The sequence below is a fragment of the Centropristis striata genome, chromosome 21 (assembly GCF_030273125.1).
Source record: "Centropristis striata isolate RG_2023a ecotype Rhode Island chromosome 21, C.striata_1.0, whole genome shotgun sequence".
In the NCBI taxonomy this organism is placed as follows: Eukaryota; Metazoa; Chordata; class Actinopteri; order Perciformes; family Serranidae; genus Centropristis; species Centropristis striata.
The window spans coordinates 25,122,807-25,140,353 of NC_081537.1; the positions used below are offsets into that span (position 1 = coordinate 25,122,807).

The 17,547-nt window shown below is 35.1% G+C and overlaps 1 protein-coding gene across 1 annotated transcript in view; it reads left to right on the plus strand.

Moving 5' to 3' along the window:
• Positions 1-10,720: 10,720 nt before the first annotated feature.
• The window catches only part of LOC131959177 (transmembrane protein 150A-like), a 32,814-nt gene continuing 25,987 nt past the window's right edge, over positions 10,721-17,547 (plus strand). Inside the window, exons 1-2 of the mRNA XM_059324278.1 lie at positions 10,721-10,949; positions 14,712-14,785. Coding sequence (XP_059180261.1) covers positions 14,721-14,785 — 65 coding nt within the window. The 5' untranslated portion in view covers positions 10,721-10,949; positions 14,712-14,720. The remainder of the gene's footprint in view (positions 10,950-14,711; positions 14,786-17,547) is intronic.

A 17,547-nucleotide genomic window follows, 5' to 3' on the forward strand; every position in this document is an offset into this window, starting at 1 on the left:
GTGGTTTTATGCGTCCACATTGTCACACATCTGGCCTCGTTTATACACTATTCGTCCTGTTTCTGCTGTTTCCAGATGATTTAAACACGTCCACATTACTGAACGAAAACTTCATAACTTCATAAACTAACGGCTGCTGTGCTCATTCTGACTGATCCACTGTAAATAATAAGAATATTTATTTTCATATATCAAACGTTCTGCAGCAGATCTGAAGCTGAACCTGCCAGTCATTTTCTGAACCTCTTTTTCCTTAACATCACACTGACTCTGCCTCCCTAATGTTGCAGACGTGGAGTTTTACTCTAAAGCTTAATGTTTAAACAATTCAAAACAAACAGGTCCTTTTCCTCCACGTCCTGTTTTTATGTTTCAGCAGCTTACAGACAAGCATTTAGGGGATTTTGCTCAAATATGTGAAGTAAACGAGTTTGTTGTGTCGTCATGTTTAACCTCTGTAACTGTCTGTGTGTTGTTTACTCTGGACACTGGTTCAGTTTAAAAACATCAAACCTCCCTGCAGACATGTGCATGACCTCTGGCTGTAACTGGGTTTAATTACGACTCTCACAAGACTTTAAATGTCATGTTCTGTCAGTCTGAAACTCAAAGATATTCACTTTAATGTGATATAAAACAGAGAAAAGCAGCAAATCTCCACATCTGAGAGGCTGAAAACGGCTTTTTCTGCCTGAAAACTAAACAATTATCAGAGTTTTTGGCGATTATTTTCACTCCATCAACATGATAACTCGACTGATTATTGCAGCTTTAACTCTGTGGTTCAGTCTCTATGCAAACCACTATATTTGATCTGTTATCAAGCAGCATGTTGGTGCTTTAAAGCTGTTTTTATGATGATCTGATGTTCTGATTGTTCCCAGGCAGAACAATCAGAACTCGCAAAAACACTTTTAGAGGTGAAGAATAATGTTTTAACTTTTCCAAGAAGGTTTCCAGTGTCCAGATGTCGTCGTCTGTCCTCTGTTTTCTGTCCTTTAAGGTAAAATCCGTCTGTGTGTTTTAGCAGCTTACAAACGAACACTGAGAGGGTTTTGGCTCAAATATAAGACGTGAATTAGTTTTATTCAGGTTTAACCACTATAATAACTGTTAGCTGAGGAGGAGCTCATGGAACATCAAATGTCCCTGCAGATGTTGGGACTCTTTATGTTGCTCTGTGATTTTGTCTCTATGCAAACCTGACCTGTTACTCACCTGTTATTCAGCAGCACGATGGACCTTTAAAGGTGTTTCTGTGATTTCACAGACATCTTTATCTGCAAGGAGAAATTAAATGTTTGCCGGAAAAATATGTGCATGCTGCTGCAGATTTAATGTGCAAATATTTTATTGTTTCCGGGCAGAAAGTGAACTCACAAAAACACTTTTACAGGTGAAGAATAATGCTTTGAAGGTTTCAGTGTCCAGATGTCGTCGTCTTTATTATTTGTTTTCTGTCCTTTAAGGTAAAATCCGTCTGTGTGTTTAGCAGCTTGCAAACAAACACTGAGAGGGTTTTGGCTCGAACATAAGAGGTAAATGTTTGTTCTGCCATCAGGTTAACCACTATAATAACTGTTAGTTGAGGAGGAGCTCATGCTTACATGCTGTAAACACATCAAACACATCACAAATGTCCCTGCAGACGTTGGGACTTCTTATGTGTCTCTGTGATTCGGTCTCTATGCAACCCTGACCTGTTATTGACCTGTTATTGACTTGTTTTTGACCTGTTATTTAGCAGCACGTTGGACCTTTATAGCTGTTTCTATGATTTCACAGACGTCTTTGTCTGCATGGAGAAATTTAAATCTTTGCTGTAAGAGTCTGTGCATGCTGCTGCAGACTTAATGTGCAAATATTTTAATATTCTGGACCAAGGGTCGGCAACCTGAGGCTCCGGAGCCTCATGCGGCTCTTCAGGCTGTCTGCAGTGGCTCCCTGTGGCTGTGACGGAAAACATTATATGAAATGAAGCGGTTATTTCTTTGCATTTTAATTTTAACTTATTATTGTTGTAGGCTCAAAGCAATTTGTATTCAATTGTAAAAATGTGAAGCTTATATACGCCATTAAAACAAATGTTATAACATTTTAATTGCACTAAAATGTGCATCATAGCTTACGTCTACGGCCCAGTGCCTTAACCTCTGTATTTCTAAAACTTCAGTTCTAGTTTTGAGTTTCTAGCTTCAATTCCAAATTTTTTCCATATTTCTTTGGTGTCGAGGCTCTCATTTGCATTTTTTTTGTTGTCCAAAAATGGATCTTTTGTTAGTAAAGGTTGCCGACCCCTGTTCTGGACAGAAAACACTGATTAACGATGCATCCTGCAGCAGGATAACAGGTAAAGGACAACGAGACTCGTGCAGGAATATTTGTTCTTTCATTCACCAACTTTCTTGTATTTTGAAAACCATTAAACAACATTTCCGAGCGGTACAGGTTGTGCAGTTTTTTACTTTACTGAAGTTTGGAGTGTGACCGAAGATTAGAAACCACAAATGTAATTTTTTTATTATTATTATTTTAACAGACTTGTTGCCAGTGCAGCCTGAAGTTTACTCGTTTCTACTAAACGTGTAGTTTCACTGTGAAATGTCCGTAATAATTCCTGGTCAGAACTTGTTTTAACACCTTTTAAACTTGAAGTTATTTTCTGTGATTTTTGTGCCAAACGATGCTTCTGTCATTATTTTGATTATGTGTGATTCTGCAAATGAAGGGAAACAAACACTAAAAGGGCTTCTGATGCTGAAATGTTGTTACAATAAAAACATTACAATAATGATTTTAAAAAGTCTCTGTTTTGTGTTTATGTTACAGAAAGTTTCACAGTTAATTCAAGTGTGAAAACAAACAAACCTCACTACTTCACCTCATCTCTCCGATAAATAACGTTTAATTCTTCTTATAATCTACCTAATAAAATCTCTTCTGTCATAGATGTTTCTGTTTTAACTGAAATGGAAAGTTTAATTATTTGTAACTGATAATAAATTCCAATTTAAAACATTTAAGAGTAAAATTTTCTTGTATAAAAAAGTATTTCTCATGAAATACAATTATTTAAATTAGCACTTAAATGCTCCTGGTAAATGGAACTTTAAAGATAAATACATTTTTTTTTTACATTTCTAAGATAAACTATGACATAATTTCTTTTTCTTTTTTATGACTTTATGACAATGAAGGTTTTTTGTGACGTTTTGACACTTTTATTACATATTTCACATATATTTTCAAGTTTTTATGACATACTGTATGATTGTATAAGTATTTTATGTGACCTTTTGGCATTTTTATTACATATTTTGTCATTAATTCTTTCATATTTTTTCAACATTTTTGTGACATATCACTAAATGTTTTTTTTGTGACATTTGTATGACATACTGTATCATGACATTTTTATTTATTAAAAACTTTTTTAAACCCATTAGTGGAAAACAGAATCAACAAAATAATTTTTTATTGAATTTAGATTTGGAAATGTTCTCTGGGTTTATTATATTTTAGTTCTGGGGACGTGGGTCTCCTGTCAGACGTGATGATCTCTGAAACCCACCGTCCTCCACACTGAGGACAGTAAATCTCTGACTGCAGTAAAGTTCCTGTGGACAGTTGAACCCACAGAGTTCCTCAGACAGACTCGGTCCTGTCTCTGTGGGCTTATGGAGGACAGAACTGCCTGCTCAGCATCGGCCCTGCAGCTGTGGGAGGACAGACGGAGACACTGTTACTGAGACAAGGATCAGAGTCACAGCTGCAGTTCTGTAGTTCACTGGAATTGTACCTTGTGTGATTTTTTTTGTGATAAATAATTGATTAAGTACAACACTGAGGTATTGTAATACTTTTAATATTGCACTTTTCACTCCACCAGATTTATCTGACAGCTTAGCTACTTTGTAGATTCTCATGCAAATATAAATCAGTAAAAAAAAAAAAAAGTATACATTAAGAAATGTTATTACAAATGAATCTCATTGGTGGAAATAGTATTAATAGTCACAATTTTTATTTTATTTTATTTTTAAAAAACCTCAAAAATAATAAAAATATTAATGAGCTCAGAAACTTTCTCTACTGGGAAGCAAAAGTTTATTTTAAATAATAATAATAATCCCCACAACCTTATTTTGGGTAAGCAGTTACGGATAACGAATGAATGAATGAACAGTTATTTTATTATAATAGAGTTGTACCATAAAGTCACCACTGAGCTCAGAATCACAGCTGATTGATTTCTGTAGCAGGTGAGCTGAGTCGGAGCTGCAGCGCCTCCATGTGGCGGCAGAAAGTCATCACAGCTCCAGTAAAAACTGTAAACTGGCGCCATACAGTAGACTCCCGATTTAAACTTTAAACACGGTAACTGGGAGCAGCTGTGGAAACATCTGCACGGAGGAGCACGAGAGGAACCACGTGAGGTGCCTTCAAGTCCCGTGGGAAAAATACAATCTGAACTGAACATGCATCAATAATGAGCAGTAATAACACTATGTAAGGGATTGTGTGTGTGTGTGTGTGTGTGTGTGTGTTTGCAAAGCTGATATTTTGCTTTTTGATTCATAAACGTTTCATGTGTGTTATATTTGTTTCAGTATGCTTTTAAAATTTAATTTAAGTTTTTGTTTCTACTTTCTCCATGAAAATACAAATTGTGTTAAAATCTTAAATCTGTCTGTTCAAACAATAAATGACGACATTAAGTCAACTACTGTACTTAAATTGCACATTTCAGAATTACTCATACTTTTTTATTTCACTTATCTCACAGACAAATTCAACATTATTTTGCGATTTGATCAACTTTAACAGTCAAATTTGTCAGTTTGTTTCTGCATCAATTATGTTGTAAATGTGGTTTGTACATTGTTGCTTCATCTTCTTTACATTCTATAACAGATTACATTGATTGTTCTTCAGGTTGCTGCTGCTCTACTTTACCGGAGCCTCTGCCTGTCACATTTTGTTAAAATTAAAGCAGTTATCAGGATGAGTAGAGTCTGCTCCACCTGCTGGTCGGTCAGTCGGTTGTTATCAGCCCTTTAATGGGCTGCTGTGTTAATATGTGTTGTTGTGGCATCCTCTAGTGGCTGCAGTTATTATAAACACCAAATACTCATGCCATCCTCATAACATCTTATGCATTTACGTGCATTTATTTGACTTTTTAAAATATCTTTGATAACCTCTAACCAGCAACTTTGTTGTGAGAAGTGGTTTTAACCTTTTAACTATATGTAACTTTAGTTGATAGATTTTGAGGAGGGCCTTTCATCACAGAGGTCATTGTTCTGCAGAATCTGTATTTTTAACTGTGTTGTCCTTATCTTTTTATGAATGCTGAACTTGTAACAAAGTATTCTTTAAGAGTGTTGTAATGCATCTTATTCTGCAGTAAAAGGAGTTTTTCTTCACAATCAGTGCTAAAGCAAAAAAAACAACAACCATCAAACTAAATGTTGCAGCACCAATAAAAGAATGAAAATGACTGACATGAAACAACTATGCAGCAATATGGTGTATATATCATGTTATTTTAGTGTATCATTTATTTATTTTCTACTGTCCACTAGTGGTGACATATAACCAAGTACATTTACTCAACTACTGTACTTAAGTACAAATTTAAAGTACTTGTACTTTACTTGAGTATTTACATTTTATGTAACAATTACTCTAATTTTAGAGGTAGATATTGTACTTTGTACTCCACAACATTTATCTGACAGCTTTACACAACATGGTACATTTAAAATAATTCAATTAAAATGAGCTCTACCTTGATTACAGTTAAATGCTGCTTACAAAAAATGCATCAATAATAATTATCTTCTTGCACCACTGACCTTTCTACAGATTGAATACGTGTGAGAAACAGGAGTTTACAAAGCGGCCATTCAATGCACCATTCCTGGAAAACATTTTGAGCTATTTGAGGGAGGAAAGAGAAGAAAACAGTGGATTCAGTTTCTCAGACTTCAGTAGTGATGTGTGTGATTCACCAGCAGCCAATCAGGTTGTGAAATCTCTTTCCAGGAACAAGATGGAGACAAGAAAAACAACCCCCACAACAACGCCTGAACGCACCAAACAGTCCAGAGTTTATGAACTCAATGCAACTAATAAAAGGGACAAAATGCATGAATTAAACTCACTTAATCTGACGCTGGTGCAGAAAGAATTGGCTGTAAACTACGACGAGTATTAGGGTCACAATTAGAAAAGAAAAAATTAAATAAAAATTATTACTAGAATGAAGTCGAAAATATTTAATTAATTACCAGAATAAAGTCGTACATAATTGTTAGACTGTTTTACTTAAAAACGAAAGAATAAATGAATTATAATAAATAATATTATAATAAAATATTGTTATAATAATAAATTATTATTATAATAAACAATAAAAGTTGAAAGTATATTTCTACAAAATGCTCCAAGGCTCTCATTTTAACAACTCTCCTCCTCAATTTATTCAATATTTTTGACTTTATTCTTGTAATCTATTAAATATTTTTGACTTTATTCTCATAACCATTTAATAGTTTTCCCACAAAATCCTGTGTTATCAGACCATTATTTAATAACTTTTGAAGTCCTGCTACTGGACTACTCGCTAATAAGCAAGAGTTTCTACACTAGATGTCTATCTGATAGTGCTGTAGCTAAGTTCAAGGAAGTGATTCCACCTGTCTTTAACTCTTTGTCGTGCTCCAACATAATAGAGGACTATGTTAACTTCAGTCCCTCCCTAATTGATAACTTTGTCGACAGTACTGCAGATTCACTGCGAACAACGCTAGATTTTATTGCCCCACTAAAAAAGAAAATAATAAAACAGAAAAAGTTAACTCCATGGTACAATTCTCAAACCCGTGAACTGAAGCAAATTTCACGAAAGCTCGAAAGGAAATGGCGTTCAACTAAGCTGGATGAATTTCTTTTAACCTGGCAGGACAGTCTTAAAACATATAAGAAAATCCTCCATAAAGCCAGATCAGCCTATTATTCGTCATTAATTGAGAAAAATAAGAACAACCCAAAATTTATTTTCAGCACTGTAGCCAGGCTGACAGAGAGTCACAGCTCTATTGAACCATGTATTCCTATTGCCCTCACTAGTAATGATTTTATGAGCTTTTTCAATGAGAAAATTATAACTATTAGAAATAAAACTCACTACCTCCTGCCATTAACTGGTACTGAGGCATCCTTAAACCCTGGAGCCTTAGAAACGGGTACAAACCCTGATAAATATTTAGATCGCTTCGCTCCCATCACTTTCCAACAACTAACCTCAATGATTTCCTCATCTAAATCGTCAACCTGTCTCCTAGACCCTATACCAACAAGGCTGCTTAAAGAGGTTCTACCTTTAATGGGCACTTCTTTCTTAGATGCAATCAACTTGTCATTATTAACAGGCTATGTGCCACAATCATTTAAAGTAGCTGTAATTAAACCTCTTCTCAAAAAGGTTAATTTAGATCCTGGCGTTTTAGCAAACTATAGACCAATATCTAACCTCCCCTTCCTCTCTAAGATCCTGGAGAAAGCAGTCGCAAATCAGCTTTGTGATTTTCTTCAACACAATAGTTTATATGAGGACTTCCAGTCAGGATTTAGAACTCATCATAGCACAGAAACAGCATTGGTAAAAATTACAAATGACCTTTTAATTTCTTCGGACAAAGGACTTGTCTCTGTCCTTGTCTTGCTAGATCTGAGTGCTGCATTTGATACAGTTGACCATCGTATCCTATAACAGAGACTGGAACATGTAATTGGCATTAGAGGAACGGCACTGGGCTGGTTTAAATCGTACTTATTAGACCGTTTCCAGTTTGTTCATGTGAACAATGAATCCTCCGTGAGCACTGATGTTAACCACGGTGTTCCACAGGGTTCTGTGCTTGGACCAATTTTATTCACCCTTTATATGCTCCCTCTAGGTAATATAATTAGAAAACATTCAATTAACTGTCATTGTTATGCTGATGACACTCAGTTATATATATCAATCAAGCCAGGTGAAACTGATCAGCTAGCCAAACTTAATGCATGCCTTAAAGACATAAAAACCTGGATGGTCCACAACTTCCTAATGTTAAACTCGGGAAAAACGGAAGTGATTGTGCTGGGACCCGAACACCTCCGAAACTCATTATCTAAAGACTTAATTAGCATCGATGGCATTACCCTGGCCTCCAATACCACCGTAAGGAATCTCAGAGTTATCTTTGATCAGGATCTGTCATTTAACTCCCATATAAAACAAACTTCAAGGACTGCATTTTTCCACCTACGTAATATTACAAAAATTAGACACATCCTGTCTCAAAAGGATGCAGAAAAATTAGTTCATGCTTTTGTTACTTCAAGGTTAGATTACTGTAATTCCTTACTGTCAGGCTGCTCCAATAAATCCCTTAAAACTCTTCAGTTAGTCCAAAATGCTACGGCTCGTGTACTAACAAGAACCAATAAAAGAGATCATATTTCTCCTGTTCTAGCTTCGCTGCACTGGCTCCCTGTAAAATCCAGAATTGAGTTTAAAATCCTTCTTCTTACTTACAAAGCTCTAAATGGTTGGGCACCATCATACCTTAACCCTATAAAGCCTGAACCATGAAATAATTGCCAGAAAATTCAAATTTTTTAAAACTGGAATGATTAGTGAACCTGCTGACAAATAAGAAAAAAATCAATATCAATTTGCATACATGAATTGTAATTTGTATCATATTTGACACATCAGGTCTTTTTGTGCAATTTTTTGCTTTCAGTTTGTTTTCTTGAACTAACAAAAACATATAAAACCTAACATTTTTATCCTATTATCCTAAAACTTTGAATTTCCTTTTAACATTTTCCTCAAACATGCAAAATATTTTTTTCCATATAACACAACATCATACATCTGCTGATATGAAGTTTTCACGCTGCAATGACAGATCCACCAGTGGAACCTGCATATCATTTTTGATACATCTGGTATTTTTGTGCAATTTGTTGCTCAGTTTTTTTTTTAAATCTTCAACACATGTGTACATCAGGTTTATCAGGGGAAAAAAAATCACACTGATGATGCAGAGGTCTCAAAAACTTGTGTATCAAATGTAATACACTTGGCTTTATAGGGTTAAAGACCTCATAATGCCATATTACCCTTCAAGAGCACTACGCTCCCAAAATTCTATGTTACTTGTGGTTCCTAAAGCCCTTAAAACTAGATTGGGAGCCAGAGCCTTCAGTTATCAAGCTCCTCTCTTGTGGAATCATCTCCCAGTGTCAGTTCGGGAGGCAGACCCCCTCTCTTTATTCAAGAGTAAACTTAAAACTTTCCTCTTTGACAAAGCCTATAGTTAGGGCTGGCCGAGGCCTTGGACCAGCCCCTAGTTATGCCGCTATAGGCCCAATGTGTCGGGGGACACGATACACCGGGGCCCTCTTTCTCTCTGTCCCAATAATACATGACACAAGCTTGTATTTTCCCAGAGTACTCGCACTTTTCTCTGCTCTCTCTTCACAGGGTGTGGAGCTGTAGTCCTGCTCGGCATCACTCCTGCTGGTCTCACTGCTGTGGATCTGGTTTGGCCCCAGATGGGAATACTCCTCTCCTGGTCCACTCTACACTCACCATCACTACTGGCCAATGGTGGCGCTTCATCACCTGCTGCTGTGTACTCTATTCTACTCTGACCTGCCCTGTACAACGACATCTATTGACGTCTGTCCGTCCTGGAAAATGAATCCCTCCTCTGTCCCTCCCTGAGGTTTCTTCTTCTTTTTCCCCTGCCAAAAGGGTTTTTTAAGGAGTTTTTCCCTGGCTGATGTGAGGGTCTAAGGACAGAGGATGTCGTACCATGTACAGTCTGTGAAGCCCTTTGAGGCAAATCTGTGATTTGTGATTTTGGGCTATATAAATAAAATTGATTTGATTTTGATTTGATAATCTATTAAATATTTTTAACTTTATTCTCGTTATTAAAAAAATATTTTTGACTTTATTCTCGTGATTAATTCAATATTTACGACTTTATTCTCATAATTAATTTAATATTTTCGACTCTATTCTCGTAATTAATTAATTCAATATTTTCGACTTTATTCTTGCAATTAATTAAATATTTTCAACTTTATTCTCATAATTAATTCAATATTTTAGACTTTATTCTCGTAAATGATTAATTAAATATTTTTGACTTTATTTTCGTAATTAAATAAATATTTTCTCGTAATTAATTAATTAATTAATTTATTAATTAATTAAATGTTTTTCGACTTTGTTTTGGTAATAAACTAATTAATTAAATATTTTTGACTTTATTCTCGTAATAATGTATTAAATATTTACGACTTTATTCTCGTAAATAATATATTCAATATTTTCGACTTTATTCTCGAAATTAATTAAATATTTATTTAATCTCGTAATTAAATGTTTTTTTCCTAAATGTAGCTGTAATACTCTGTCGTAGTTTACAGTCACTTCTTACTGCACCAGTGTCAGATTAGGCGAGTTTAATTCATGCATTTTGTCCTTTTTATTAGTTTAACTGAGTGTATAAACTCTGGACTGTGTGATGCATTCAGGTGTTGTTGGAGAGTTTTTGTCGTAGTAAAGCTACTGAGTGTTTAAAGGGTAAACCATCACAGAGGACTGGGAGGAGTTAAAGTTTCTGGTTCAGCTGCAGCGGATCACTACAGTCCGACTGCAGACGGAGCGGAGTCTGGATGCGGTTTCTCCTGATCTTCATGGAATAAATCTGCATCACATCTGACTTATTTTCATTAATTTTTTTTTTTACCATGAACCCGGCAGCTGATGCACAGGAGCTCAGACAAGCTGCGAGTTTGTGCAACTTTTCCTCGAGTTTGGAGGAGCTGAGATGAAGCGAACCTGAAGCGTTTTACACCCAGAGAACAAGAAGGTAGAAAGAAACATTTCAAGTCTTTCACTGAACCTCGTTTACCTGAACCAGTCACGGTGTTTACAGGTAGAAACGAGCAGCTTCTGCAGGTAGAAATAGTAAAGTAAGGTAAAGAATCACTCTGTTAAACCAGAGCAGAGTGAAGAAACAGGAAAGTTGTCTCTGCAGCTTCAGGAAAGTTTTCTGAATGGAGCTCAGAGTTTCATGTTCAATCAGACTTTAACACTCAGGACTCCACAGGGAGATGTTTCTGTTCTGACAGCCTCATTTAAAGTTATTATAACAACAAAACCTGCTTTATATATCTTCAGACACAAGAAAATAACACTTTAACAACTTAAATCATCAATTGAATGGTTTCAATTGTTCTTATACCCCAGATTGTAAACAGTTTTAATAGTTCACAGTAATTTTGTATTGTTTTATTAGGATAAGTTTGTTATTTGTTTGTCTTTTCTAATCAGAATATTCACAATATATAATCAGAATAACAGGCAGCAGCACTGAACTCCTCAGCAGCTCAGCTGATAATTGAACTGTCAATATTTTTGTTAGTTTGACCAGAAATCTGCTGATGTTACTGAACGTGTCAAAAGTTTTTCACCGTAACTATTTAACAGTTTATCATCATTCATAACTAATTAACAGTTTATCATTATATTTTAACGTTTGGTAACTATTTAACAGTTTATCATAACTTTAAAAAAAAAAATCTACCATAACGTGAATATAAAGTCTGTGATTTCAACTATCTTTCTATTTCTGAAAACAAGTGTGAACTATTTATTACAGTTTGTCTTTTACTTTGAAGTTACTTTTTCTACCATAAACTGTTTAGTCTATGATTCAAAAAGTTTATCCATTAATGTTCCCTTTAGCTAAACTATTTAGGATACTTTTAGTTTATTAGTTAAACTGTTGAGCTACCCATTACTTTGACCCAAAGTTTCTAATTTTCTCATTTATTTAGCTTATTATTTCTACTGGTTTAGCTGTTTCTTTTCAGTTAGTTACTTTAAATAACACTTTCAACCATTTAACCTTTAATTAGCCTTCTTTCAACTGTTTAACTACCCATTTATTTACCCATTTACCTATTTCAACAATTCATGAATAACTTATGGCTGACCATTTCAACTGTTTATCTGTTATTTTTAATTATATCAAATGTTTATTAATTGGCCTACTAAAAAGAACAATATCCACCATTTATCAGTTGCCTTAGCTAATTATTTCAATTATGAGCCTACTTTTAGCACACTGGATATTGATTATTTTGAGTTCGCTGTGTCAACTGTTTATCCATTAATGTTACTTTTAACTTACATGTTTATGAGCTATCAGCTAATTTGAGCAATTTACTTCAACCTTTTACGTTCAGCCAACTAGTTTAGCTGTTTCTTTTAAAAGAGTCACTTTAAATAACAATTTCAACCATTTAACATTTAATTTACCTTCTTAACTGTTTCAACTGTTTAGCTATAACCATTTATTTCAGCTTTAACATTTAATAAATAACTATTCAACTGTTTATCCATTACTTTTGATGATATCAAATGTTTATCAATTGGCCTACCTGTAACGAACTATATCTGCCGTTTCTAAATTACTGTAAGCAACCGTTTATCCATTAATGTTGCTTTTCACTCATTATTTCAGCTATTTATTAATGAACCTACTTTTGGCATCCATTACTTTTTAACTGGTCAATTACTTTAAGCTGTCTATGTCAAACGTTTATCCATTAATGTTACTTTTAACTTACAAATTTAACCCTTTTTCAATTTACCTTACTTTTAGGTAACTATTTCAACTATTTATCCACAACTTTAGCCAACAGTGTGAACCATTAATCACTTATGAATCTGTTGTCTTTGCTCTCTACAAAGCCACCAGACTCCTTTGAAAAAAACAGTAATTTTACCTCACAGAACACAGTTTCTGCTCTATCGCTGACTCATTGTCTAAGTTTGTTTGCGTTTTTGTGTAACTTTGGTGAATCTGAACTAACCGTTTTAAAACAGCAAAGTTGCACAATAACAGAAACAAACTAACCGGTTGAAGCAGCTGGAGACCAGAAACTGTGTTCTGTCTGTAAAATTACTGTTTTTGTCAATGGAGTCTGGTGAAGAGAGCATGTATAGGATTTAACAGGGCTGTCTCTTGGCATTCTGATAAGATAAGATAAAATATAACTTTATTTATCCTTGAATTGTCACAGCAGCTTAAGATACAGAAAACATAGATATAGAAATCAGAAAAAATAATATATAAAATAAGACACATGCATACATTCTATACACGATGTATACATACATTTCTGCTATTTGGCATGTATTATTTAAATATATTTTTTGTGTTTGTTTGTTTTCCCAAGAGTGCTATGCATTTTACAGATATTACACATTGGTGAAAATATATTTTAGCATGTTAAATAGGTTTAATAAGTTGTTGCATGTAGTATGGACATCAATGAATAAATATATTTAAATATATACAGAAATATACACAGTATAGTATAAGTGGTATATGACATATACATGAACAACTGTATGTTAAATGCCTCCAATATTCCTGTTAAACAGCAGCTGGTTTAAAGCTGTTGTTGGTCTGAAACAAACTAATATTTTTCTTAATATTCTAATACTTTTTTAATCATCAGTCAGCATAAAATGTCCTTCAGATGTCTTGTTTTGTCCAACAAACAGTCCAAAAAACCCCAAATTATCGAATTTACAATGATATAAAGCAGAAATCTTCACATCTGAGAAGCTGGAACAAGAAAATATTTCTAAGTTTGTCTTAATAAAAGACTAAAATGATATATTGTCTATCAATTAATCAGGTAATCTTCTGTTGTGAAGTCTTAAAAGTGCACAACAGGATTATTATACTTGTTTCCAGTACTTATTGTTCTTAGGTACAGTTTTAAGTTACTTGTACTTTACTTGAGTATTTGCATTTTATGTAACTTTATACTTCTACTTCACTACATTTTGAGGCAAATATAGTACTTTTGACTCTACTACATTTAGCTGCCAGCTTTAGTTACTTTTCAGATTGAGATTTAACATAAAAAATGATAAATTAAAAGTGAAGAAAATTAAACTACTGCTGAAAATATTATCAGACCACCATTGTTTTCTTCAATTTCTTGTTCACTTTAATGGCAGGTACAACTAAAGGTACATTTGTTTGGACAAATATAATGATAACAACAAAAATAGCTGATAAGAGATTAATTTAAGAGCTGATGTCTAGACATTTTCCATAGTTTTCTTGAGAATAACCAATATCAATATATCAATAAATATCAATTATCAATAATTGAAGAAAACAAGGGTCTAATCATTGTCAGCTGGGATAGGCTCCAGCCCCCCGTGACCCGAGTGCAGTTAAGGATAATGAATGATTGAATGAATGAATGAATGTTTATAAATGCATCAGTAATATTAATAATCAAATATTATATTTACAATATATAAAACCATCTAAGTGAGTTCATTCTGCATAACGAGTATTACGAGTTCTTTAAGCACATTTTGATACTTTTGTACTTTTACTTCAGTAAGTTTTGAATGCAGGACTTTTACTGTAATGGATTCATTTCACAGTGTGTTATAAATACTTTTAATTAAGTGAGAGGTCTGAATACTTCCACCGCTGGTTATTTCTGAGCAGAGTGAATCATATTTTTGTCCCCAGCACTAACAGGTGATGCAGTTCTTCAAGTGTTTGTTGTTGTTGTTGTTGTTGTTGCAGGTGGTCGTCATGTCCCTGTGGATGATCCTCCCCGTCAGCCTGCCGCTCTTCACCATCACTGGGATCTGGGTTGTGTAAGTACTCAGAGTGTGCCAGCTGTAGGTTATCCTGTCAGCGAGGCCGCGCTGACCTCAGCAGCCTGTACAAAGTTCGTGAATGTAAAACACTTTCCTTTTTTGGAGGGAGAGGGTGGCGGCTCGCTGTTTGTTTTACCATTGTGTCGCAGTCGAGTCATCCTTGAGATTCCTTCAGCCGTCTGTCTGTCTATCTGTCCCTGCATCTGTTTCACTCTCAGCGGTCACATCTGCAGCTCTGCATGGAGCTATAAAAGCTGCTTTTTATGGAGGAAATGAACAACAAGAGCTGAGTGCTTTCAACATGGAACAACAACTGTTTGGTTTTTCCTGCACAGAGTTTAGTATCATACAAACCCTCTGAACCCCGACGAGACAGTTCAGGGAGGTTTTTTTTGCTGTTTTTATATTCTCCTCTCTGTGTCCTTGTGTTTCACTGCAACATATAAAATCTATATTAATCTGTAAGTTCTGCAGCTCTATGGAATCACCACAATCAGAACAAGTCAAACAACTCTTTGTGCAGAATAACACAGTTCGAATGAAAGAAACCCCAAAAAGTTGAATTTCTCTGATATTTTTTTTAATTGCAAAAATTCTGATTTATATAAAACACTTTTCCAAGTGTCACAAGTGTTGTTAAAAAAGACAAAATTACCAAAAATAGATAAAAAATGACCAGAAAAAAACACATCTCCCAAAAAATATGTTAAACTATCAAAAAAGACACAAAATGATAAAAAAAAAAAAATGAAATGACAAAAAATTATGTAGCTAAATGACCAAAAAAGACACAAAATGACAAAAAATAGATGTAAAATTACAAAAAAAAGATATAAAATTACCAAAGTGAGATGCAAATTGACCAAAAAACAGTTTTATCCACATATTGTATATTGAACTATTGTCATGTTTCCAGCCCCTCCTGTCCTCTCCTCTCTGCTCTGTGTAAGCCCTTAGACCTTAGTACAAGATTTTAAAAGGCACCTCGCATAACACAATGTTTATGACAGATTTATGACTAGAAAACTTCTTCCTCTAACTTTGAACTGCATCTCACACTAACCTTCAGATTTCCAGCTTTCTGATGACGTGCTCAGCTTGAATGTGGCGTCTCCTGTTGACCTGCTGTCTCCCCCTAAACATCCCTCGTTCCCCGCCATAAAAGACAGAAATCTGACCTCTGTGTGTTAATGATGATAACAGTGAGCGGGGCAGGTTTAGGATGTGGAGACGCAGTGAGACGTGGAGAGTGTGTCTGTCCTGTGTGACTGTGTCTTTGTGTCTTTGTGTCTCTGCTCCTGCTTCCTGTCTCTCCTCGGTGTGAGCAGATTGACACATTCTCCTTTTGTTGGGAAACCTTTCACACCTCTGCACAGAGGGCGTGAGGGTTCTTCACACCGGCTCTCCAAAGCTTCTCCTGTCAGAGCTGAGCCTGTGATCCCCCTCGCTCTGTCCTCAGACACGTCCACACCTGTCTGCTGAGGAGAAACACAACTGGAGCTTAACCCCTTAGCATTCCTGCAAATTAACCTTAAAACGCCTAAAAAAAAAAAAATCAAAGACATATCCAGAGTAAATTGAAAGCTGTTCTCGAATAGTTTGGAGTAAATCTGTAGTTTTGGTCACATTTGAAAGGTAGCACTGGAGTTTATTCACAAAGAGTCAGAATAACTGTAAGTGCTGCTGTTATTGAGTGATGGAAGTTAAAACATAGTGAAAAAAATGTTTTTTTATTGTCCGCCTGAATATTTTTGGTAAATACAGGCCTGCAGATCATTATAACAGGGACTTATGAGCTGGAAAACACACTGGGGTGAAAATATATCATATTACCTACTACCAGTTCAATTTTGATGAAAATATCTCAAAATTTGACTATTTTTAACAGGGTTATCACAACAATAATTATGATTATGTGTTTATGGAGACTCTAATAACATAATATAATAACCCTCAGTAACCATGGTGACATACCAAATGTCAAGTTTACTAAAAGAAAATAAAGAGCTCTGGCTGTAAAATAAGAGCTTTGTGCTTCACGTTTTAACCAAAGCGAGTTAATTATTAAAGCAGAAAGCTGTGATCTCCTCCATCACAGTTCCGTCAGTAAAGACCGATCAATTCTCCTGACCGTCTCTGTTATCAGCGATCAATAGAGCCGCTCCGATCACCACGGCTCATTTTAACTTTCTGTACAGTAACGATTGATTCCTGTGTCTTATCTGTGGCACAATGTCTGATTTAAACTCTTGTAATCTTCCTCTTGAGCTCTAGCTGACACGTTGTTAACACAGTTTAAAGTAAACCAGAGAGTCTACATCCTGTGGGCATTTCTGCCCTCTTGTCTTGTTAAACTTGTAAAATCCTGCAATACCTTTTCAAACTCTTTAGGCCCTCCGCAGTGGCTCCCTGTGGCTGTGACAAAAAAAATGACATGAACAGTTATTTCTGTTTTCCCTATAAACAGTATTAAAACGTCTACAGCCGGCAACTTAACATCTACATTTTGACAACTTCAAGTCTAGTTTTGAGTTTCTTTAGCTAGACTTGCTTTCCATCCTAAATCTCCTGAGATATTTTATTGGTTTCCAGCCTCATTTGCACTTTGCTCCTTGCTGCATTCTGACAAAATCATGTTAATAAATGCTCATTATTACTTATTAGTAATGTTGGTCGGCTAATTTAGACTCAGTAGGCTGTACCATCTTCATTGTGAGGCTCAAAATAAGGTTTGCGGCTCCGTTACGACATTATTTCTC